Below are 25,570 nucleotides of genomic sequence, written 5' to 3'. Positions count from 1 at the left end.
ACCAAGGCCATATCAGCAAAGTCTCTCTGAAAGCAGCACTGCTGTTGGACTGAGACTGCCTGACGTTGGAGATGACTGTCCTCCATCAGCACTGTTTTCAGAGATCTGAACTGATTTGTCTTCTCTTTCTAGTACCAAGACCAAACTTGCAACACTTGTGAAAACTTTGATAATGTTTTGAAATATTTGCGTCTGTGCTTGTTTTGGGGTTTTACCTGTAGGTTGTGTTGTGTTTATGTTGTGTTCTAGTTTCTTACCCAGTTTACTGTGTTACATTGATGTGGAATGTAAAATGTTTGATGTAGAATAAAATAACAGTTGGATTAAAGACTAAATAAACTGCTTCAATATTTTACTTCTGAATGTATTTTGATCATTATTTATATTTATTTTTAGGCTAAAAAACATTGGGTAAAAACACTTAAGGCAGTTAAAAAGTACAAAAGACACATGTGCAATGGGCATGTAACATTTATAAAAAAAACAGACATTAAGACATGTCTGTTTTTATAGAAGAAGCAATTACAGGCTTCATGTCTGTTTTTATAGAAGATGCAATTACAGTCTTCATGATAATTGTCATGTCTGACACATCCTTTAAGTGGTAGATGTTTTACAGAAGGTATCAGTATCAAAAGCATTTGCAAGACACATAGTAAGAGCTCTTTTTGATGTTGAGGAAAATGTCACATTTTTGCTGTAAGAGTTTTTTTATTAGATGCCTGGCATAAGGTCTGTGGTTAGCACAAGCTCAAGAGATTCGAAAATGTTGCTCTCCGATATAAAATATGTCAGTAAATGCCCCCTGACAGCAGCTTGAATGATGTGTATCCATGTTATTGGTTTCTTGAACTGTGATTGGGACCTTTCAATATTGCTTCTTTTTTTTTAATCCCTTGGCTTTATTGTATCAAGTACAACTTGATGGAACACACATTTTAATATTGCTATAAATACAAAAAATGTATATAATAAAAATAAAACAATTAGTATAATACAAATTACAAATGAAATATAAATTAAAATACACTTTAAATAAACCATTTATTTAAATGTTTATTTAAAATGTATTTTAATCTTTTTTTTAGAAAATAAAATGAAAATGCCACATTCAGATGAATATCTCTTGCATTTCACTGCTTTTGGTATTTTGGTGTTTTAATAGAAATAGAGCATGGTGGTTTTCTGCATTTTCTTTTTTTTAGATATTATTCTATGTCTTATATATGAAACCATTGTCGGTTTATTTAGAGGTTTACAATAACGCTTCGTGACTGCACATAAGATATCAACATTCTCTATGGACATTGAGTTTCTCGCAGTATAATATCGTTACAGTTGAAATGGAGGCCCAGTGTGCACTACACTCTCTGGGACAGCAGGTGGCGGTGTAACTGTTTTCTGTCTTTTATTGAACACGAAGAAGAATGGAGGTTTTTTCCGCCTTCATCGGGTGACGTATCTTCCTTTCTATCCGTGCTAACCTCGAAGTGAACACGCGTTCACCGTCTAGCTCAAGTGAGTGTATTTAAAGATATAATACATGTATTTATCACGGGGAGAACAGCCATGTTATCGATATAAATGAGCACACCATCAATCCCAGTAGCTCAAAAGTGTTGAACAGCGTAATTTTAACGATATTTTTCCAATTTCAAACACCGCACCGTCTTTGCCGGCTAAATTAGCTTATCGTTAGCTAATGTTACTAAAGAACCGCCACATGGGTGGAAAAAATGTAATATTCATTTCACACGTTTTTAACTAACGTTTGTCTGGGAATCAATGTTTCACTCCAGAGTTTATGCTAAATACTTAAAATGGAGATCACGCCGTAAATCTGGTCTATAGATGCAACACGCTATTTTCTGACTGTCTTGTTAATTATTCAACTCAAATGTGTTTTTACGATCTGGCGTGTTATAGTATAAAGATGAAATAAACTCAAATTGGTAGATCAGGCTGCTTGTTAGTGTTACTGTCACGTGCGGAGTAGGGTTAGCTGGTTAGATCCGAAACTTATGCAGTTGGTAACAAAAAAGAGCGTAGTCTGGTTTTTGCTAATAAATTGCCTCCAAGTACTTAAGACTGAGTGTCACATTCGTGGTTTTTGTGTTTAACGTCAATCTGTTGATTTAGAAAGTCTAAATGTAAGAATTTCATAAATCTATGATTCTATTACTACTTTAGCACGGAGGTTACTTTTTACTTAAAGTTTACAAACGTGGTCAGTGGCGTCCATAAACACATCTGCTCACTGTTTGAACTTTCCTGGTTATTTGTATTTTTTTTTTGCAGGATGCGTTACGTTGCTGCTTACCTGCTCGCTGCCCTCAGTGGCAATGACAAACCTGAGTCCAAGGATATCAAGAAGATCCTAGAAAGTGTTGGCATTGAGGCCGATGACACACGCCTGGACAAGGTACTGGGCATCCTGCACTTCACTGTCTAATGTTGGGACTGCAGTTCTTGTACCATCGGCAGGTTCCTTTGTGATATTCACACATTTGATCTCTCAACAGGTCATTTCTGAGCTTACAGGCAAGAATGTGGAGGAGGTGATCGCCACAGGTGAGTGTTTATTTAGATTTTATTCTGAAAGTTTTCTTTAGGCAACATGTTCATTTAAATTATCCAAGATAAACGAGCTGTCAGTATTACTAACTAAATTCACAAATCATGACTAATGATAGCATACTGTTTGACCGCCGTCTTGTGACTGCAGAGTGTCAATGTTATCACTTAAGCTGATGTCTGCCAACTTGTGTCTCCTCAGGTTACGGTAAACTGGCCAGCGTCCCATCCGGTGGTGCTGTAGCCGTTGCCAGCTCTGCGGCTGCTGGCTCAGGTGGAGCTGCTGCCCCTGCAGGTGAGCGTTGCAGCTTAGCACCTTGTTTGTCACCATTAACGACGCTTGGCCTACACTGCCTTGGCCGTCAATATAACACACAGCCAAATAATTTAGTCTGCGATAGTTTGATGACTAGCGGGTCTTTTTGATATTTGATAGAAAACAATGTGACTTCACATTTATGTAATGACATAAATGTTAATAATTCTTGGTTGAATTAACAGTGATCTCATGAGCGTAGCTGTTTAAATATGTTATGGTGACAGTAGCAGGAAATAATATGAAGTGCTTTTTGTTCCACAGCTGCTGCTGAGAAGGAGGAAGAGAAGAAGGAAGACTCTGAGGCGTCCGATGACGATATGGGATTCGGCCTCTTCGACTAAACCTTCTCCAGATATTAATAAAATTTTTAAAAAACACCAAACTATTTCAATTTATTTTTCTTTGCAGAATGACTACATAAAGTGATCCTGGTATTTAATAGGGTAGGAAAAGGTTTGTTGCTGTTGAGGTACAATGTGAGCTGGAGCTTCTAAAAGATAATAAACAGCCACCAGTAACCCAAAGTTTTTAATTCAATGCAATTTATTTAGTTTAGCCCAAAATCACAATTTTGCCTCAAGGCTTTACATGTGCACATACAATCCTCTCCCTGACCTCACATTGGCAAAACTTGTGTAACAGGGAGAAAATAGGAAGATCCCTCTATCAGGATGGACAGAAGTGCAATAAATGTCATGTCTACAGAATGAACAACGTGACCGTTATAACACATTTGATGCCTATGAGAGAAATTATTCATTTGAGAGTAGTAGGTATGATGAAAAAGTTGCAACTACCAAAAAGCAGTAATGGTATTGGCAATGCAGCTGATAATGATTATAGCAGTAGGTGTCGGTCAGGAACACAGCCCAGATATAACCCCTGTCTATCTATGTAAACCTGTGAGGTGAGAAAGCACAAAGACTGGAGAAAAAGTAGAGTTTGTAATCTGTATTGATGGGACATGAATTCATACAGAGGCAGAGAGGAGCTCAGTCTAAGATGTCCCCAGCAGTCTGGGCCTATAGCAACATATCTACTCTGGGGGCTAGACCAGGGCAGACCTGAGCCAGCCCTAACTAAATTATAAACGCTATCAAAGAGGCTTAAGCCTTTTACATGTGACTGACAGTGGAAGCTGGTTCCATAGAAGAGGAGCTTGATAACTGAAAGTCAGAAATCGGTTTGCTGTAGCACACCAGAGCAAATACCAAACGTAGCTTGTTAATGAATCATGTAATTAAGCCTAAATATGTTTTGCACCATACATGCACGTAAAGAAAATGCAGTGGTCGTCTATTTCATGCCGTGTTTAAACTTTTTTTTTTAATTATCCATGAGATATATGTTGATCCCTACAGTATACTTATACCTGCATTATTTACTGCTATGGTTAAAATAAAAAGACGTGCAGGTGACCTGCTTGTACATAGTCATTTCTATGTAATGTAAATGTATTTAAAGCAAACTGGCTTTTAGCTCAAGATCATTTAGATTAATTGAAGGTTCACTATTTACAATATACAATATATGTATAGTCTTAGGGGTTGCCTCAAAATCCAATTACAAAATACATTTATATGTATCAAAAAGAAAAGGTTTATTACAAAACAGCCATCAAACTAATCAATTTAATAAGTGAAATCTGAGGTTTTTAGTGCAATCAGTGAAGCTGAAGAGTAGACGCACCTCGGCTTTGAAATTTTACTTTGGTCAAACCATGTCATTTAGTGCTTCCAATTCATCTGGCTCAAAGGTCAACATCCTGGAGGTAAATTATTTACAACAGCTTTGAAACCAACACATAATATTCATTTCAATAGTGTGAATTCTTGATAAGCGTTCCTCTTATTATTATTATCGCACAGTGTCTCACAAAACCATTTCAATACAGTTGACAATGACCGAGTTACATTAGCTGGTGAGAAAATGTTATGGATACATTTTTGTTTGAACAGCACTTGCACCTCTCCGGCAGTGCTTTCTGGTAAACACAAGGCCTACAAATCCTTGCTCCTACGCTGACTGGCAGGCCCTAAATAGATCTTGGGGGTGATATAAAACGAAGCTTACAAAACATACTGTGTCCTGTTCAAGGCAAGAAACAACCCATTTTCGTTACTGTGTTATTCATACTATATATAGTAAAATACAGAACATTGTGCTTCACTTCATTTTTTATTTTATTAAGATAATTTTACTTTGTGACAGTGAATCTGTGGGTTTAGTGCCCAGCAACAGTTGCCCATTTGGTAATCTGGTTGGTAATCTAACCTTGTGAAAGATTCAACTACACTGTTAAATTATGAACTTTGAATATGGTAACTCCCACAGTATGTCTCAATATGACAATTAGTCATGTGTGTGACTATAAGACTTACTTAATCCCCAACTTTTTGAGTTTTCCAAAGAGCTGAGTTGTGTGGTATTCAAAGCTGAGTCAGCATGTTAACTACGTGTTTTTATTTTACAGAATATAAGCAGTATTTCAATGGTATAGCTGGTCACGATTGGCCTATTTTACCTGATTTATTTGTTGGATAGTTAAATCTATAATGTATTATATGTCATTCACCAATCAGATGTTTTCAATGAATGATCGTTATCAGCAAGTGATATAACTTAAGCTCTCAGATAAATCTAGTGGAGTCAAAAGTCAAATATCTTCCTCGAAGAATATAAACATGTCAGAAGAAGTACCCAGAAGTTTTACTTTAGTTAATACCACTGTGTAGAAATACTCATTAATACTGTATATTCTACAATAGGAGTAGTTACTTTGCACCAGGACTGGTGTCTCTGAAAAGCACCACGGTAGCTGTAATGTGCACAGTAGCACAACATAGAAATACTCAAATGCCGCAAAATTGAAATTCAGAAAATGTACTTTGCCACCACTGAAAACCCTCTTTATTTTAGTACAATATGGTATAAATGTACGAGGGGCGGGGCAGCGCATGGGTCAGTCTCCTCCCTGTCCCGCCCTCTTCCGCGCAGTGACGTCACGGCGCTACGATCTGCTTATCAGTCGGTCGAGTCGCTAGCGGACAGTGAAGGTTACCTGCTTCAACAGTGCTTGAACGGCAACCTTTCAACTGTCTTCGTACCCTTACAATCGCTTTGATAACTCAGACCGCATTTGATAACCATCTAATCAAAATTATTTTACCTTGAAACATCAGCTAGCTGAGATATTCTGAACACGTTTAGCTTGCTAGCTAGCTGAACCGTTTGTTTGGTCAACGACGCGAGACTCGGGACAGCCTTTCGATCTCCTCACGAGAAGACCCGCCACTGAAATCTGGTAAGAAATAATTCATCTAGAAGCTTGTAGTCTTCTCATGTGTGTTTGTGTGTGTTTGCCGCGGACGGACCCACGTCTCCGTAGATGTTGGCTCATCGGAGTAAAGCGACGTAACGCTCGGTGCTGGTGCGGTTGTTTATTTCCTGCCCGCCGCGCGCCACTGAGGCCTTGGCGCAGTTGACTCTCGTTCCTCTGCGTAGCGGTAAACCTGTTCGGTGCCAGGCATGGCACACATCGGACACACAAGAACATCGGACACGACAACAAGGCACACGACAACAAGGCACACGACAACAAGGCACACGACAACAAGGCACACGACAACAAGGCACACGACAACATGGCACACAATAAACAAAACGATACGTTTAAACAGTCGGGGCTTCAAGTGTCTCCTAATGCGACGTTTGACGTTATGCAACATTATGGCTCTTAAACTGTCGTGTTAATATTTTTTTGGGGTGGGATTGTTGCGTTTTTACTCATGTGACCAGATTCCGTCACATGACATGAACCTGCGTCAAACCCCGTGAAACTGAGGTAATAGTTTGGTGCAGTGTGCTCTGGAAAAATGATACCTCTGAAGGTTGGGCCCATCGATTATCATTTTATGTAACTTGTTTGTTCAGGGCTGAATATTGCCTCACAACAGTCGGATGGTATATTTGGTCAAAACATTTTATATTTAAACTAAACGTAAAATACAAAGTAGTGCACCTCAGATTTGACCAATATTAAAAATAATTTTCACTGTAAAGACATATTTGCCATGATTACTGATTATCAACATGCTAATGAATTTACTGTAAATACACTAATCGATTCAACTTTAAATGTGATAGATATATCACACACACACCATATGGGATTATCAGACGTGTCTATTGTTACACATGCTTATGAGTTGTATCATTGTTTGTCTAGTAAGGGTGTTGTTGGCTGTGTTTCAGAACAATGAGTTCCCAGGTGAGACAGAACTTCCACCAGGACTGCGAGGCTGCAATCAACAGGCAGATCAACCTGGAGCTGTATGCCTCCTACGTCTACCTGTCTATGGTGAGTCTAATAGAGAAGTGTTTAAAAGGGAATTAAAAAAAGATGAGTTGGTGACGCTAAGCATAAGAGGAACTGTATCTTATCAGTTGCAGGTGTCAGTTATTATTGAGAAGTGAATTCAATCATTTTAACCAGACTGTATTGTGGTTGTCAGGTAGCCCACTGTCATTATAAATAATAATGAATAATTTCAGTCATATTCATGACATCTATTACTTCCGGGGAGAGGGATCCTCCTCTGTTGCTCTCATGAAGGTTTCTTCCCTTTTTTTTTTTTTCCCTATGAAAGGGTTTTTACTATCTTTATTTTCCTCGTCCGATGTGAGGTCCCGGACAGGAATGTTGTATGTGTACAGATTGTAAAGCCCGCCGAGGTAAATTTGTGATTTTGGGCTATACAAAATAAACTGAATTGAATTATGTCTAAAAGCCACCCTCAGAGCAGCCATTTGAATGAAGAAATAGCATGTCAACCATGTGCGTGAGTGTCTAGGTTTGTCTGTCTCATGTTGTGTGTCTGAACTGAGGTGAATTAGATGTGTGACTGAGAAACAAAGTAAAGGCTAAAGTTCCTTTTTAGAGATTATGTACAGAGTAGGGGCATGGAGTGCATTGCCTGACCTTAAAAACGTGCTTCACTTTTAAAGCACAGCTTTCACCTATTGACCCCACACGTAGTGTAATGTTGGGTTGAATGGAAGCGTTTACAGCTAAAGTTTATCATATTAAACTCTGCGTACACAGCTCCTTTTAGCTGTGTGTGTGGTTATCTTGGAGGATATGTATCTCTGTGTTACGTTTCGGCCACATTTCAGGCCTTTTTTTTTTTTTGTTTTCACCTGAAGGAAATTCCTAATTTTTTTTTTTTTAACCAGACATTACCCTCTTTTCTCCTCACAGGGATACTACTTTGACCGGGATGATCAGGCATTGCACAACTTTGCCAAGTTCTTCCGTGATCAGTCACATGAGGAGCGTGAGCATGCTGAGAAGCTGATGAAACTACAGAACCAGAGGGGGGGGAGGATCTTCCTACAAGATGTTAAGGTATAAGCTCATTAAAAAAAAAATCTATTAGTTTTGAGAGTTTTAACTTAAGGACTGGGTGTGATATTTCCAGTTCTGCGCTATCGTATACTGCATGTTGGGAAAGCAACATAAGGCCAAAAAGATACAAGGGGTGTGAGTGTGCTGTGCTGCTTATCTTTCACCGACACAAAACACACAACCCGTTGAACGTTAAACTGCAAACTCACTCTAAAATAATCAGGCGGCTTGTTGTTGGCCTCATTAATAAGTGTCTCACTGTTCTCCCGACCTGTTTCGTATTGCAGAAGCCAGAGAGGGATGAGTGGGGCAGTGGAATTGAGGCCCTTGAGTGTGCCCTGCAACTTGAGAAGAGCGTGAACCAGTCACTGCTGGACTTGCACAAGCTCTGCTCTGAGCACAACGACCCACACGTGAGTATTGAATCGTAGCTTGGCGTTTGCAAAGCAACGTGAAACTTTTTTTCCATGTCAGTTAAGTGCTCGAGAACCAAATTCTCAAAATTAAAATAACTCGAGCGTGATTAGAAAAATCCTCGCACTGTTACCTCTTGCCTACCCAAGTATTACCCTGTTTTAGACTTTAAAAATCAGAACTGAGCACAAGCACTTCCGACATGCGCATCGGTTGTGCACCTGTAATTTAGAAATCTAGAGATTTGTTCACTGCAATGAGCTGCAAATTCTGCAAGTTTCATTTTTGCAAGATGTGAAAAACATCCGTCAGACTTTAATGTGGCCAAATATGGTATTTATACCGTGCAGCTTCGGTGTTTTAAAGTAAATGTACTATGCAACAGACTTGAGCTTGTTTTGTTTTAATATTCAGTAAAAGTTCTTTTTAAGTCTAGCCAATTTGACAGTGTTGTTTTGCAGTCATTTAGTGAGTTATTGATCTATGTGATCGTAGTGTCAATCCAACTCTTGTGTAACCTTTGCTAATGTTCATTTTTTTTTTACATTTCAAAATGTAAATGAAACGGATCGGCAGTTTTGCCATATTAGGCGTTCTTTCAGTGAGTGTGTGCGTTTCAGCTCTAATTTGATTTAACGCTCTTTCATTCAGTTGTGTGACTTCATCGAGACACACTACCTGGACGAGCAGGTGAAGTCCATCAAAGAGCTGGGAGACTGGGTGACCAACCTGCGCCGCATGGGAGCTCCTCAGAACGGCATGGCCGAGTACCTGTTTGACAAACACACCCTGGGCAAAGAAAGCAGCTAAAGCCATCCAAATCACATTTAAAAATGCTTTCTACATGTTTGTGTTTGTATCTTGCTTTCAATCATTATTCAAATATGAAGCCATCTGCATGGTACTAGCAAGTCATTTAAACCTGTTATATTACTCGTTGTTGCCATTTACTCAACATTAGTTACTTCACTAATCTCAGAGCTGTGAGCTATTCCATTCAAAGCCCACTCTTTTATCTTGCATTTCTCTCTGTCGTTACTATGCATTTGCTATGTTTTATGCCAAGAGCTGTTAATCAAACCAAATAAAACGAACCCTCTGGATTCTTATATGTCTCTCTTTTATTTTTTATGTTGTCCCAATGTTAAAAACAAAGACGGTTTGTATCTCGCAAAACATGTCCACTGACAGATGGGTAAAAATGGTACTAATGATTGGTTTCACTTCCATAACCTGAGAAAACAGAACTAGGCAGTGAGCTTCTATTGTAGGTTCTGTTTTTATTGCAAATGACAGGTTTTTAAAGCTCTGGCTATTGGCATTGCATTTAAATGTATGGACAGCTACATGTTTTGGTAGTTAAAGGAGACTCCACAGAGTGGTATTTGAGAAAATAATCACAATGTTTACCTGAATGTGAAGAACATAACTACTGTTTTCCTCAAAGCCTGTGGTGTCCAGAGAATATACACAAAGAATCCCAAATAAGCAGCTGGACGTGAAACTAATTATGATCATCTGAAGTTCGTGTCTTAAGGCATTAGCTAATGGCCACTTGTCTCTTTTGTGTCGGAGTATTGCCTAGACAGTTGTGATCATCAACCGATGGTACCAAAGACAAGTTTTAAACATTACAATGTCTATCACCCTCTAGAATCAACTCAAAACCTTTTTTACAGGAGGTGTAAATGACATGTTTGAGCGTAGACTTGCATCAACATGAGTTTGTAATCGCAAACATTTGTTTTCTTTCAGAGATGCAAACGTCTAGTGGCGATATCATCAGAGGATGTTGGATGTGTACAGATAGTAAAGCCTCTGAGGCATATGTGTGATTTTGGGCTATACAAAGTAAACTGAATTGAATACAGAGGCACGGTTTTAAATATAAAAAATTAATGTTCCACTTTAATAAAGGGAACTCATTTTTATATGTCTGATTGTACTGCATGCCAAGAAAATATTGTCTTTTGTATTTTTGTCCAACTTTACTGCACTGCACTCCTTATTATACTCTGAACTTAAGCATGTTTCACCTTAAGACAATGTTTTTGTATTATTGGAAACTAGTCATCCTGCTATTTGTTGTAGGATATTGGAGTGAAGTCAAAGTCCTAACTCAAATGCAAATAGACCACACTATAATTTATTTCCAACACAAAAGTAAAGAACAGAACTGGAAGAATAACTTTGAGGCACCTTGAGATCAAAAGTTCTATAAAGAACAATATTACAAAATCAACATTTGTCAGCAAACTGAATTCACACATTTCCTGGCAGACTGAGGTGTTCAGGCTTCTTCAAGCTCCACCAGCACACCGTCACAGTCTTTAGGATGGAGGAACATCACCGGTTTCCCGTGAGCTCCTATCCGGGGTTCTGCTGACAGAGTTCTGATGTTCTTTGCTTTCAGGTCCGCTATTGCAGCGTTAATGTTGTCTACCTGTAAACATCAGGAAAACGTCATATATTTGGTTTAACGTTGGAGAGTCTGAAACACTCAATATCATACTGATGACCTTCAATACACAGTTAAGTAGGGAATGTATGAAATGTGCTGTATTGGTGTCAAATGTTTAACAAAGAGGGCCTATTGGTTAAAATAAGGTTTGAAATGTGCAAATGCTAGTTTGTTTTGTTTAAGGTAGCTTAACTGCCAAAATAATGAATTGGAGACTGACACCAGTGTTGATAATTGACGAGTCTGACGACAATTTGTATTTTGACACATAATGTCGTTTTTTGTACTGAGGGACGTTTTACATTCAAATATGTCAGTGCTCTCTGGTGGACAAACTGTAATACTGTTTATACTACTGGATGACTAGTGCACACATATTTGTATCGTTTCTGTAGTACTTATTACTTAGAAGTCAACCTATACGCCAGTAATTATATATCTGTATTAAGCTAATATTGGTTGATCTATCTATTGGGCAGTTGGATAATTGGTTGTTTAATTGATTAATTGTTTATTTGAGCTTTTACCGAGGAACCCAAATAAGAAGCAAACCAAATGTGCAAATACACGATATTCTCCTGGTTTTGGTGTGGTTTACTTCAGGTATGAAGTGTTTTGTAAGTCTTTCACGAAAAAGTAAGCGCTGGAGTTCAGTGTCTCCAGATTTTAGACCTAAAAGAGCATCTTTTGGTTAATGTGTTTTTGTAACATAATGCCGTTCTCAGGTCAGACATTTCAACCCATCAAACAGGTAAAACAAATTATTAATGAATAACTTTCCATTCAGGTGTGTCACTGCCGTCAGTGGCCTGGTATTTACATTGTTCACAGAAGACATTTCAACATGTGACATTAGTAGTTTCAAAACAATTCTTGCATAACATAAAGTCTTAGTGACGGGTGCAAAAACTCATGCCTCAACAAGAATCCTGGACACTGACCATCTCTTGAACTCACTTTATTGTTTTGGTAGTTAACAGACATACCACAGAATTACAAGCAAAAAATGTAATGAATAATGGCAGAATTCTAAAATACCTAGCTTCTTTGGTTTCAGGATTCTGCTACTGTGCATAATGGTTGCTGTCCCGGCTTACTGATGAGCCATCAATAATGGAACACCTGTACACCAGTATGACAAGTCAAAATGTCTGCGATGAAAAAAGCCTGCTGAGCATGCTGGCTCACTTGCACACATAAAGGTAACGGGTCTGTGTTACTAGCTATACTCGTGCTTATTCTGCTACGACAGATCATGTTTGTAGTGAGAAAGTTCTATTCAAGCTTAACAGAGGGAGAGTTGGAGTCCTACATAATACTGATCAAATGTACCTGATACAGTGTCCTCTGAGTGTAATCCCTATGACAAGTTATCAATGTTGTCTCACCTCAATACAAATGTGGTGCATCCCTCCAGACTTGTTCTTCTGTAAGAAGCCAGCGATCGGGCTCTTCTCCCCCAGAGGATGCAGCAGCTCCAGCTTAGTGTTGCCGAGCTCCACAAACACTGTGGAGACACCGTGCTCGGGCAGGGGCACCTGGTCACTCACTGTGGCCCCCAGCACGTCCCGATACAGAGCCGTGGCCTTCTCCATGTCAGGGACAGCGATGGCAATGTGGTTCAGCCTCCCAAGCTTCCAGAGTGACCCAGGAAGGCCCTGATGGAGGGGTGGTTTTGTTGAATGTGTCCTCAGAAGTGTGAGGCGAGAACATCTGGAAAGACCTCCCACTGAATAATCAGATTAAAATATAGTGAAATTAGTTGTGGCTATTGTTTTGGAACATTAGTCCTAAAGTATAGTCTTATTTCACACTGTCTGACAGTAGGTTAGTTATACAATATATTATGTACCAGCTTGTTGCAACACAGTCAGCTTAGATGTGTGATTTTTACATAGCACCACTACACCACTCCATCACGTGGAAATATTATGTAATGTGCATAATTTCACACCTTTCCCTAAATTCATCCTGGCATTTTGTATCTTTGGAATCTCCACCAGATTTAAAAATGAAGGTCTGTAGTTTTGAAAATAGTCTATGCCACATAGCATGCATTTGATGACACACACAGTAGTTTATAACACAATTTAAACACTTCATTAGAGAGTTAAGCTTATGCAATTGTACAGTGAATAGCTACGACCTTTGTCAAATGTTAAGTTTTAGGCTCTCATAGAGTTCTTTACCATTTCTAATATGAGTTGAAAAGAAGAAAACGTTTATACATTGGTGATTATAAGAGTATGTACGAAAGTTATCTTTGCATGTATTCAGATATAAGTAATACAAGTAATTCAGTCGTTTTACCAAAAAAAGTGTCACGTAACGTTATCCTGAAACCTGCAAGAATACAACCCCATGATGTAACGTAAGTAGGGACAGTAACTTTGTGTAACGCAGCTGATATTGATGATGTTGCAATATTGTTTAAGGTTTTACAATAAATAATTTGATGACGAAGCAACTGATAATACTACCAAATATGCGTTTGGTAGTACAATAACTATTTCTACCAACCTGCAACCTTCAGCATTGCGGACGCCATGTTTGTATGACGGAACCAAAATCTGCAGCGGAAGAGTTTCTCGGCGGACCTGTTTACCTGTAGCACAGACGAGGGCGCATGTGGGAGAAACGATGGCTAGTGGAGCTATGTTGAGCGTGCTGGAGGAGTGTGTTAAGACAATAAAAGGCAACACAGCACAACCCGAGAACTTCCTGAGGCAAGTGTTTGATGTCTGTCTGTTTGTGTGTTTGAAAAAAGGTGTTAAATGTTGTTTACGCCTGTTTGAAGAGATGTGTTTGAACTAGCTAACCTAACCGTTAGCTAAAGCTAACTGCACGCACTGCTAACGCTCTTTGAGATTGAAGAGGTTTTGGGAGGATGTTAGAAAACAAACGCAGAAAATAACTAGCTTGTATCTAGACAGATAGTTTGCTACATTTAAAACATAACTTAACTGCCCAATATATTAGACCCTACTACATTAACAGTTAATAGAAACAATCAGTACAGTAAATTCAAATGCTGATTGTGATACAAGATTGAACGCAAGACAACCATCTGCTATAACAGGAACTAAACTTGTCACAATATTTGGATTGAATCCACTGCCAAATGTATGCGTTCTCGCGCATCTAGTCTTTCGATCAATGCCATTAGTAGATTACGTCTGGTCTAAACGTTAACATACTCATTCAACATATTTGCTGTGTCAAATAGCACTTGCAGTCTTTTATTTAACATTCACATAATGTTATTATTATAAAGTGTATTAATTTGTATGATGTTAGCAGAGGTGGTTTTTTTTAATTTCAGGTGGGGGAAAAAACTTTTGCTTTTAATACAACACCAGACTTGCCATACTGACTGACTGTGTGTTTCCACCTTTTCAGCCTTCAAGATGGAGTGGCAGCAGACTTTACCTCTCTCACTAAAATCCTGTATGACCTCCACAAAGCTGAAGAGCCTCAAAATTTTAAAGGCAGCCCGTTGGTTCAGCTGGTGGTGGAAAACTTTGACGAAGAGCAGATCTGGCAGGAGCTGGAGCTCCAGAACAATGCTGTGATGAAACACTTTAAAAATGCAGCTGATGAAGCTTTGGCAGATGACACATTAACAGTGCTGGTTGAGGAGGAGGAGGAGGATGAAGAGAGTAGTGCGGAGTCAGAAGTAGAGACTGATGCTGAAAATGTGGATGAGGAGGAAGCACCCAGACGGTCTAAGAAAATGGCTGTTGAGGGTGGGGCGTACACGGATGAAGACTCTGATTTAGATTTTGACGTGGACGCTCTGGAGAAACGAGAGAAACAGAAGAAGGAGATTGGAAGGAAAGGCTCCAAAACAAAGGTGGTTCCCTCTGAGGTCGATGATACATTCTTCAAACTGTCAGAGATGGAGTCGTTTCTGGATGATATGGACAAGCGAGAGGGAAAGAAGGATGAGAACGAAGATGAGCTAGACTATTTTCAGGACATGCCCTCCGAGGAAGATGACGATCTCAACTTAGATGAAATACTTGCAGCCCAAAAGAAAAAGAAAATCACTGTATGTGTTTTATCACTTTTCTCACATATTCTGTTGTGTCCTGATGATACATGACATACACTATATGTATTATTATTTACATTTTAGGTAAAGAGCTCAAGGAATCTCAAGTACAAGGACTTCTTTGATGCTGTGGATAGTGAACCAGCTAAAGCAGATGGCCAGTCAGATGGTGAGGAAGACAGCATGAATAAAAACCGGGAACAAGGTGGAGAAGAAATATATGACGAGGCTGATGATTATGATGGTGAAGAGGAGGATGACGATGAGTAAGTGTGATTTCATTATGTAATACATATATTTGTGTGTGAGAGAAACGTGTATGATTGATTCCATCATGTTTGTATCTATCCTTTGCCAGGGATGAAGAGACAGAGACATCTCATAAGAAAGTTACCTTTAACCTCTCTGAGGATGAGGACAGCGAGGGAGAGGCTGTGGAGGACATTATTGGAGGAAAAACTCCAAGCTCAGCAAAATCTGAAACAAAGTCATCGTTTGAAAAACGGCAAGAAAAGGTAATCGGGTTTAACATTTTGCTAATTTGATTTGCTACTCTGTGTGCCTAAATATGGCGCAAGTATCATAATTTAGTGGGTGAGTTTTACACTAACTGTAGGCCATAAATGTATCACTGCAACAGTACTGCTTGTAGGCTTGTACGTTAATCTGACGGCATTCAATTCAGACGGTGTTGAAAGTGGCACAGAAATGTTACTAGGTCCAATTTCTTAAGATTGTCATCTTTTGCATAAAGTGACCAGGACGCTTTCTCAGACGAGATATCTCTTGAATGGGTGCATGTCTGAAAGGGCCTAAAAATCCTTTTACTTTATAGATCTTTTCCTCAAACAGGACTTCCTGGATTGTGTTTAATGTCTCGGCGCTACCTGAAACAACATGCCTCATCAACACAACCCCTTACGTTGTTTTAGTGCAGGGTTGATGTCAGTGTGAATGCTCGCTAATGGCAATTATTACATCTTTTTGTTTCTCTAACCTCCAGATGTCAGTGAAGATAGGGGAGTTGGAGCAAGCCGCTCTAGGACAGAAATCATGGCAGTTGTCAGGAGAGGTTACAGCACAGACTCGTCCAGAAAACAGCATGCTGGAGGAAGATGTGGAGTTTGAGCAGACCGGCAGGATGGGTGAGTGACTCTTCTTCTTTTGAGGTTGGCAGATGTTTGTATGTTATTTTGGATTTATACAATTATTCACCCTTGGGTTATGTTTATGTTGTGTTTAAAGTTGTGAGGATTTCTTTCTGTATACTTCTTCAAATCGGATAACAAGATTTTATTTGGCCTTTTAGCCCCGAGTATCACAGAGGAAACCACTCTACAGCTTGAAGACATCATTAAACAGAGAATTAAAGACCAGGTTAGTCCCCATAACTTGTGTTTTTTATATTGTCTGAAACAAATGTAATCATAGTTTATAACCCAGTACCTTTGACTTGTGCTTCTGTAAGGCGTTTGATGATGTGGTCCGCAAGGAGAAACCCAAAGAGGAGGTGTTTGAGTACAAGAAGAGGCTAACGTTGGACCATGAGAAGAGCAAGCAGAGTTTAGCAGAGATCTATGAGCAAGAATACCTCAAGCAGAATCAGGTTTGAATTTTATCTTGTTTTCACTGCTGTTCCAATACGCATGAACCTGTGCTTTATCCTTTCTCGCTATTTTTCTTATTTCAGCAAAAGACCGAGGAGCAGGAAAACCCAGCTCATGTAGAAATCCAAAAGCTTATGGACACACTCTTCCTAAAGTTGGATGCTCTCTCCAATTTCCACTTCACACCCAAACCAGTAAGTTTTGCCCATAGACAGCACTAAATGAAAGCCGCCAAATATTTTTAAAACATTGAGATGAACTTTTACAACTTACCGAAGGACAGTCAAAGTGTCCGCACTCACCAGAAATCACAGCCTTATTGGGCAAAACCCCAATGTGTCTTTTAACCTGAGAGCCAACTCTGGTTTGTGACCACTTCAGTTTAATCTGTGGTTCTTAATGCATTCAAAGTTTTGAAACATAATACATACATATATACCATGCCATCCCCTTAAAAACATGTGGTTTGTCAAAAGTGCCAATGCATGAATGGAATACATATGAGTTGTAGGAATGCACCGTCCCCACTTTTTCAGTCTCAGTACTGGGCTTTGGGTATCGGCCTACACCTAGTTCTAATCTGATACCAGTGTTTTAATTAACAAGTTGTATGCCTCACTGCATGGAAGTCCTAGGATCATTCTTCAGGCTTGAGTTAAACATTGGTTTCTTAACTAAAACATAACAAATAAATATATAGATATAAATTTACTGAATTGCTATTTATTATTAAAATAATAAATTGCACACCAGCAAATTGGTCAAAATGTACACACAAATTGTAATTCCAGTATATACACATAGAATTAAATTGTATAGATCAGCCTCTTTGTCACCGATACAGCTACATGAGTCAGTATCAGCCCGATATCCTGAATAAATTGCAAATGTAAACTGATTATTTTGACAAAAATGGCATGCCAGTACAGTTTTTGAATTGATGTTGCTCTTTGTCCACAGCCCGTTCCCGAGGTCAAAGTGGTGTCTAACCTGCCGTCTGTCACAATGGAGGAGGTGGCTCCAGTCAGCGCTAGTGATGCCACGCTGCTCGCACCAGAAGAAATCAAAGTATGTCATCAATTAATTTTTAAACATGAACTTTTATCTTGGTTTATTTAGTTGCACGGTGTGTCCTAACAATACTCTCCTCTGACCAAAGGAGAAGAACAAAGCAGGAGAAATTCTGGGTGATACTGAGAAGACGGCAACGGACAAGAAGCGTGACCGACGCCACAAGAAGACGGTTAAGCGTATAAAGATCAAGGAGAAAGAAAAGAGGCAGAAACTTAAAGAGGCCAGTACAACTGAGGAGAACAGAAAGCCTTCAAAGGCTGAAGTCACAGAAAACCTGAAGAAACTCACAAAAGGAGGCAAAGCCAAGATACTCAAGGTGGGTGACTTCTCTCATGTAGTCAGTATTCATTCAGTGCTTATGAGGTACTGGTGCTTTAATGCAACATTTGGATTTTATGCTAATTCTCTACATTAGAGGAAATATTCTACCTCATTTGATAGTCATAGTCACTAGTTACTTTATTACTAACAGTTTACACATGAAACTTATGAACAATATAAAAAACTTTACAAATATGATCATCTACCCAGAAGTATAGAAAATAATTCCAATGAACTGCCTTTTGACCAGCAACAACATTTACAATGTTTACACATTGAAGAATCAGTAAAAACAATCGCATACCATAATGTATCATCGACGAAAGCCATTTAGCTGCATAGCGGGTATTTTAATTTGGCACTTTTTTGTTTGAATAACATGTTTAATGCAGGACTTTTATATGTAACAGAACTTTTACATCAAAGTAGTGGTGCTTGGTTATTTGTGTGTTAGCTTCATATGTCTGCTTACACTATCCAGGCACATCACATCTTCATGCCAAAATACCCATTACATGAATTCTTGGATAATAAATCAAACTGTATGTTCCTGAGGTGACTCAATAAACAATGTGTTCCTCTGTTTCAGGATGAGGGGAAGGACAAGGCTCTGCGGTCCTCTCAAGCCTTCTTCTCTGAGCTGCAGGACCAGGTTAAAAGTCAGATCAAAAGTGCAAAGGATCCGTCTTCAAAGAAGAAGAAACACAAAGAGGTTTCTGTCAGCAAACTCAAGTTATAACAACTGTGATGGTTTGGTGTGGACTAGCAACGTTTTATTGTACAGATTCTTTTTTTATGAGAAAGCTGCAATATATTAAATGTTTCCATTTTCATTAAAATAAATGGAGAGCCCAGTTGTGTTTGTTTGGCAATGAGTAACGCATTTTTAACTAATAATAAATAACAGAAATATCGGAGCTTTGAGGAAAGATGAATGTACAGAGCCTGTGTGAACAAGATTGTTCGGTCGTATGTTCTTTTCTTTCTTTTTTTTATATACACATACATTGCAAAAAATTACAATGTATATGGAGGCCTATATGTTTATATTGTCTGAGTGCATAATGGCGAAAACAAAGATCAGATCATTACAACAAACATGTCGCTGTAACAATCTAGGATGGTTTGTGTTTATAAGGCTGCTCTCTATCAGCCCTTTTTAGAAGCGGTTAATTGAAGCCAAAGAATATAAAAGAACACATTCATCTGGTACAGGTATAACTGAATAAATACTCTTACGGCAATCATACTCCTTTCCTGCCTCAGTCATTACATATTAGCTTGTGTACGTTTTGCTTATAAGATAGCCACCATGTGCAATACAGAGTGGAACACTTTTCTTAAATATGATACTGTAAAAATAAAGTTATAAATACGACTACTTAAACAGCAATTAATAGCACTTCAGTGTACTTTGGTCACACCTGTGGTCGAACGTGTTCGACAAAAAGCATGAAGACCACGCCCTCTCGAGATATTATTCCCATGACGTCACTACAGATCATTACGGAAGTAAACCGGGCGACGAAATCGACAGAACCCTGACAGAAACCCAAATAAGTTGTGTACGCTTGGCTAATACTTCCAGGTAAGTCACGACATCTATACTGACTGTCATTCGCTTTAAAAGTGTAATATTCTCCACACTACTCGAGTGTGTTTGATCAGTTTGTTTTTATTTCGCTTGCGTTGAGCGAGAGCTAGTCGACGTTAGCGAACAGACAGCTAAACAAAGCAAAGGCTTGCCAAATGTCAATCGGAGCAACATAGACCCACGGCTTTGTTTACAAACGGGTATGTCAGAGTATGGTTTAGTAGATAGACGGACATCCGATACATTAAATACATAAGATGTTAAAGTCTAAAATAGCGCGGCTTAATATAGCCGCGTTCGCTGTCTGTCGCGTCAAGCTACAGCTAACTGTTTTGAGCATTTAATAAACGTTTAGCACGTTTGTTTTGCTAGCAATCTGGCTTAATGTTCTCGTGTGTGTAGTATTTGTTTGGAGGAGTTGAATCTGCGGAGTCATTCTGTTGGTCACGCTCACATGATGACGTGACTCACTGGATCTGAGGTTTGGGTTGTTGCTTCCGCGTGGAGTCAGTGCTTTTCATGCTGCTCTCGTGTTCACAGGTCGTCTGTCATCATGCTGGGAGGAGGATTCAAAGCAGAGAGGCTGAGAGTCAACCTCCGGCTTGTCATTAATCGTCTCAAACTCCTTGAGAAAAAGAAAAGTAAGTCCATACACGTATACAAACCCTGGTCCTATTCTCCCAGTTCAGGTGGAATCAGTGGGTTCTTGTTAATTTGTCTGCTCCTCCAAGCCTTATGTGTATTAATTTTGTGTTCTCTATAATGTTGTGAAAATGTAATATTATATAGGCGGAGGCTTCAAATAAGCCCAGGCTTTCTGAACTGTGATATCATTTATCTCTGCTATGTTTATGTATTTTTTTTAAACTAAAAAGATAATGACAGTTTACCTTTCCCCACTCTCATTCACAAATGAAAAAATTAAGCTGAGCTTGCTCAAAAAGCAAGGAAGGAGATCGCAGATTACCTGTCATCAGGAAAGGATGAGCGGGCTCGGATCCGTGTGGAGCACATTATCAGAGAAGACTATCTGGTGGAAGCCATGGAGATCCTGGAGCTCTACTGTGACCTGCTGCTGACTCGCTTTGGCCTCATCCAGTCTATGAAGTGAGTAACTAGTCAAGTAGGTGCACCTGGTGAACATACTGATTTAACGTGTGCATTCATTGACTATGGGGAATGTGTGGGGTTTTGCTTTATTAACTCTCACTCTGTCATTGTGGCCTTTTCTTTGAACCCCTTTCCTGTTTCACCAATTAGGGAACTGGACCCAGGCTTACAGGAGGCAGTGTCCACCCTCATCTGGGCAGCACCTCGTCTCCAGGCAGAGGTGTCTGAACTAAAAATTGTAAGTACTGTCTAGGTGTAACATGATGCTGGTGGCATTGCCAACAATATTGAACACATTCTGTCAATTCCTATTGTGCCAGTCTTGACAGTTGTATCTGTAAATGCTTCTATCAGGTATCTGATCAGCTGTGTGCAAAATATAGCAAGGAGTATGGCAAGCTGTGCAGGACAAACCAGATTGGCACAGTCAACGATAGGGTAGGCAATTTTGTCATGTCTATCTAAGAATGCATGCACCTTCTACCTAGTAACTTTTTTTTGTGACATTTAATCAAATATCTGATGTGTTTTATAGCTGATGCACAAACTGGGTGTGGAGGCCCCTCCCAAGATCTTAGTGGAGCGCTACCTGATAGAGATCGCCAAGAACTATAATGTGCCGTATGAACCTGACGCCATGGTCCGGGTGAGTGTTAAAGAATCTATTATCACTCACTTTGAAGGATGAAATCATGCATTGTGTTGATTTACTTGCTTATCCACCCCTGTTTACGGACAGCCCGAGGTGTCTCCTGGAGAGGAGGCAGACCTGATTGACGTGGACACTGACAGGAAGTCTGGAAGAGGAGGAGGAGGAGGAGGAGGAGGAGGAGGAGGAGGAGGAGGTGGTGGTGGTGGTTTCACTGTTCCCCCTGGTGGTATGCCTATGCCCATGCCCATGCCCATGCATATGCCAACAGCTTTCAACTATCCATCTCCTAAAGGACAAGTAAGAGATTCTTTTTATAGACCCCATTCTTTATGATTTTGTTGGGAGTTATGCATTTGATGATGGAAAAGTTGTGTTGTCTACTAAAGCTCCTCATAAAGATGTCTGAATTATCTTCAGTGATTTATTGCTTTGTGATTTGAATGAACATGTCGTTAAAACAAATAGTCCATTTTATTCTGAAGTAAATGTAACATTTTGGCCCATTCTTTTACTTTTGAAGTCAGTCATTGTGATGATATGACTGTGTGAAGATGTAGTTTTACCAGCAATCATCGCACCCAGACCCGATTTATGGTCTGAAAACAATTGCACTTTGTTATCTTTTCTTTGGATGGCTTGAAATACATGATAATTATACATGTAAGGTTGTCACCTGCCTCCCTCAGACTAATACCTGACTGTTTTCCTTCAGGAACCGTATAACAATCCCATTGGAACCTACAACAACTTCCAGCACCCCATGGGAGGAGGGCAGCCCCCTCAGCTGCCCTCTTGTCCCCCCACGTACGAGTCTGTAAGTGACTGAATCTCTCCCATCCATGCCCCCTTCCCGTTCCCACATATGGAAAGACGGACAGGGCAGGGCATCATTCAGGGAAGAGCAGTTTATTCAGCTTGCTTGCAGTTTTGCATGTCTTTTACTTTTTTTGCACCAATTCTCAGAGTAGGACCAGATTCTTCCTCATCTGCATGAAGTGCTAATACTTCACTAACTACTAACTTGATTTGATCATTTGCTCTGAGGAGGGCAGATTAGTGTTGTGCATTTTAGAGGGAGCTAAGGCCTAAAGTCTGTTTTTAACACACTAAAGGTGATACTTTCTCAAAAATCTCCTGCAGTTTTCCCTTTTTTATTTTGTTTGTTTCTACTTTTTACATTATTGAACATAATTGTTAATACTTTCACAACACTAACACGTAAAATATTATTATTTTTCAATATGAAGATGACATGACCCCTTACACATTTTCTCTTTGTTACAGATTGATGACCTAACTGACAAACCTTCTGTTCCTTCCCAGGCCGTAGGTGAGTTATGCCACCAGTAGTTTGTTTGTATTTTTATCCTATATTTTTGTTACTGTCAACAAATCCCCCCCCGCAAAAAACATTCAACCCAAAATTCCATGTATTCCCTCTGTTGATGTTAATCTTTAAGAAAATAAATAAATAAATATATAGTATATATATTTAACATCACATTATTTAAATTATCCCTCAGGTCTTAAAACGGCATTTGTTCATATGCATATTTAAATGTTCTGTTAAGTAAGGTTGCTTTCTGACCTGCCATTGTTTGTTGTTTGCATTTTTGTCAGTGCACACAAGGCCTTTATTCACCACCACTGTGTTTTTCCGGTTGTAAAAACTGCCAGGTATACTGCTGCATTAATTACATTCAATACCATATGTTACACTCAGGTCCTGGCCCTTCATCTCAGCTATTTGACAACAACGCTCTCCCAGAACTCCCTTCTGTTCCTGACACGCTCCCCACAACCTCCTTCGGCAGAAACACCACCACCTCGGATGACATCGACTTTGACGACTTAACGCGGCGGTTTGAGGAGCTGAAGAAGAAGACCTAATTGCTTTATCCTTGGTCTATGCACATGCACACACGCGCACACACAGGCATGTGTTGTCATCGACGCAGCTCAAAACTGGAAATGATTTGGATAGTTCTCTCCCTTCCACAGTAATCTTACATTAAACATGTATTCTTACCTCATTTGTATGAATGTGACCGTGGCAGTTAGCAGAAACCTTATTTCTGTTGACAGTACCAGTGAGTACCATATGTTTTAATTTCTTTTGGGCACATCATATATATCCTTACATACAATCATGTGGGTTTTGACTCCTGTTCACTCCTCTTTAAGTTCACACAGACTTTAAACATTTCCAGTTTGTCTATTTAATGTACTATTTAACCAAACTTAGAATTTATTGCTTCTCCCTAGGGTTTTTTTTTGGGGGTGGGGGAGGAGGAGATGAATAAATAATTGCAGTACATACCTTGATTATACTTTCCACATGCTTCGCTTTGATCTTTGCCACTGTGTCACTCAGTCCAGTCTCAAAGTAGTCAAACAAGCCAGACTGGCCAGCCCAGTTCGACGGGGATTTGGCATTCACACTAACAGAGGCTAGACATTGTTTCTGAGACGAGGCTCCAATACCCTGCAATTTATTCATTTTTTTACATAAATGTATGGGGACAGATAGACGCCATATTTTCAGTGTCTTGCTCGGTCGTGCAGTTTTGTTCGAGTGAGCAGGAGGTTTTTAAACACTCTTTACACTTCTAGGTTCATCCATACCAGGAAAAAAAAGTGTACTGTATGAGCCCTCTTGGGAAAGTCCACAGTGACGCATGTCTAACCTGTTACAGAGGTGGTGGGGCACAGATGTAAAGTGATAAAACTGTATGAAAACCTGTAATATAATGCATTTACATTAATATAGATTCACGAATAATTGAACTGTACCGGGAAAAAATGTTTGGTAGCAGAGAGTGCTTCAATATTTGACAAATCCTTTTTTTTAATATACAGGATCTTCCAAAATATAATATATTTTTTTCCCCTTTAGAATCTCAGTTTTACTAAATGCCTGCGCCTTCTTAAAATTAAAGTACTTAATTTACAAGCCGATGAGCAGCCACACAACAACCTAATTTGATTGATTAGATGTAAATATTGACCACAGAGGTGATTGGTTTGTGTTGTCCTCTGTGAGCATGTGTGCATGTGTCTTATACTGTATGTGCACCTCTGCATTTGCCTTAGGTTCCATTTCTCATCAGAGGCCTTGCCAGTCTGTACTAGGATTATGTATTGGTTTTTCATCAACATATGTTATGTCTGGGTTTTATTTGATTAGATTACACTTTGCTTTATCTGCTTTGCCCTTAAACAATTCTCTAAAAACCTGTTGAGATGAAATTTGTAGATTTGATGAAATGCCTGTTCTGGCAATAGAGGTTGATGTTTTGATTTCTTGTGGCGAAATGGGAGTTTTGTTGTCGTACAGACGTGACGTGCCGCTGCAACCGAACCACACCCAGCTCTGCCTGCTTGGCAAATGGACGGTGGCCTTGAATACAATGATTCAGCGATCTCTGGAAAACAAATAAAAAGGCTTTCCAGCTGGTGGTTTTAGATGTGTTGGAGAAAATAGAGATGATTAACACTACAGAACTGTGATCTGCTCACTGTCTTTTCTATGATAGACTGTTCTTTCATGCTTACATTGAGACACAAAATCGTGTCTTGTTGCAAAAAAAAAGTTTTTTTCCAACTGTATACTAAAATAACAATTTAATAAAAGAGTATTTGGAACTGGAAGCTGGTAAGTTTTTTGTCTATAACCCTGCTTTACAACGATGTAATGTCAAATGGTGGCCAGCAAGGGTCCTCAGTGTAAAGGGAAATCATTATTCCTGAAGATAAATTACTCCAGTAGCAGTGAACTACAACAAACTTTTATTTAAAGATGAATTGGCTTATTTTAGAGGTGTAGGTTTTTCCAATTTTATATAGTAATTTACATTTCACACAGGATTTTGGTTTAAATACTCTCGTAAGTCCAGTGAAGTGCTTTCTCTGTGAATGAGCAGGGCATTTTCAGCTCGGAAGGTCAACCATTCTTTTAACCGTGCTCTGCTGAATAAACAAAT

General features: G+C 39.2%; 5 protein-coding genes across 5 annotated transcripts; 4 read left to right on the top strand and 1 right to left on the bottom strand.

The window, feature by feature from the left end:
- Window positions 1-1,457: 1,457 nt before the first annotated feature.
- On the top strand, window positions 1,458-3,275 carry rplp2b (ribosomal protein, large P2 b). Its single transcript, XM_079216906.1, has 5 exons — window positions 1,458-1,518; window positions 2,299-2,422; window positions 2,523-2,571; window positions 2,777-2,869; window positions 3,155-3,275. The coding sequence occupies exons 2-5, from the start codon at window positions 2,300-2,302 to the stop codon at window positions 3,232-3,234; spliced, it is 345 nt and encodes a 114-aa protein (XP_079073032.1). The 5' UTR covers window positions 1,458-1,518; window position 2,299; the 3' UTR covers window positions 3,235-3,275.
- Window positions 3,276-5,915: 2,640 nt separating this feature from the next.
- LOC306735836 (ferritin, heavy subunit) lies at window positions 5,916-9,823 on the top strand. The gene is made up of 5 exons (XM_079217396.1): window positions 5,916-6,197; window positions 7,148-7,253; window positions 8,154-8,300; window positions 8,588-8,713; window positions 9,366-9,823. Exons 2-5 carry the CDS (start codon window positions 7,152-7,154, stop codon window positions 9,522-9,524), a joined length of 534 nt encoding a protein of 177 aa, XP_079073522.1. The 5' UTR covers window positions 5,916-6,197; window positions 7,148-7,151; the 3' UTR covers window positions 9,525-9,823.
- A 1,074-nt stretch (window positions 9,824-10,897) lies between these two features.
- On the bottom strand, window positions 10,898-12,853 carry mcee (methylmalonyl CoA epimerase). The gene is made up of 2 exons (XM_079216594.1): window positions 12,564-12,853; window positions 10,898-11,157 (listed from the first exon to the last, which is right to left on the bottom strand). Exons 1-2 carry the CDS (start codon window positions 12,768-12,770, stop codon window positions 11,005-11,007), a joined length of 360 nt encoding a protein of 119 aa, XP_079072720.1. The 5' UTR covers window positions 12,771-12,853; the 3' UTR covers window positions 10,898-11,004.
- Window positions 12,854-13,815: 962 nt separating this feature from the next.
- mphosph10 (M-phase phosphoprotein 10 (U3 small nucleolar ribonucleoprotein)) lies at window positions 13,816-19,464 on the top strand (the record flags this gene model as incomplete). Its single annotated transcript, XM_079216722.1, has 11 exons — window positions 13,816-13,901; window positions 14,575-15,226; window positions 15,314-15,495; window positions 15,588-15,744; window positions 16,233-16,374; window positions 16,539-16,606; window positions 16,698-16,835; window positions 16,920-17,030; window positions 17,797-17,904; window positions 17,996-18,226; window positions 18,821-19,464. 11 exons carry the CDS (start codon window positions 13,816-13,818, stop codon window positions 18,968-18,970), a joined length of 2,025 nt encoding a protein of 674 aa, XP_079072848.1. The 3' UTR covers window positions 18,971-19,464.
- Window positions 19,465-19,788: 324 nt separating this feature from the next.
- ist1 (IST1 factor associated with ESCRT-III) lies at window positions 19,789-25,232 on the top strand. The gene is made up of 10 exons (XM_079217074.1): window positions 19,789-19,819; window positions 20,366-20,466; window positions 20,752-20,932; window positions 21,086-21,173; window positions 21,290-21,373; window positions 21,471-21,581; window positions 21,675-21,884; window positions 22,300-22,401; window positions 22,872-22,917; window positions 23,311-25,232. Exons 2-10 carry the CDS (start codon window positions 20,379-20,381, stop codon window positions 23,475-23,477), a joined length of 1,077 nt encoding a protein of 358 aa, XP_079073200.1. The 5' UTR covers window positions 19,789-19,819; window positions 20,366-20,378; the 3' UTR covers window positions 23,478-25,232.
- The last annotated feature ends 338 nt before the right edge of the window (window positions 25,233-25,570 follow it).

This window comes from Taurulus bubalis (genome assembly GCF_910589615.1).
Source record: "Taurulus bubalis genome assembly, chromosome: 4".
Classification (NCBI taxonomy): domain Eukaryota; kingdom Metazoa; phylum Chordata; class Actinopteri; order Perciformes; family Cottidae; genus Taurulus; species Taurulus bubalis.
This window is presented reverse-complemented; position numbering and strand designations above follow the sequence as displayed.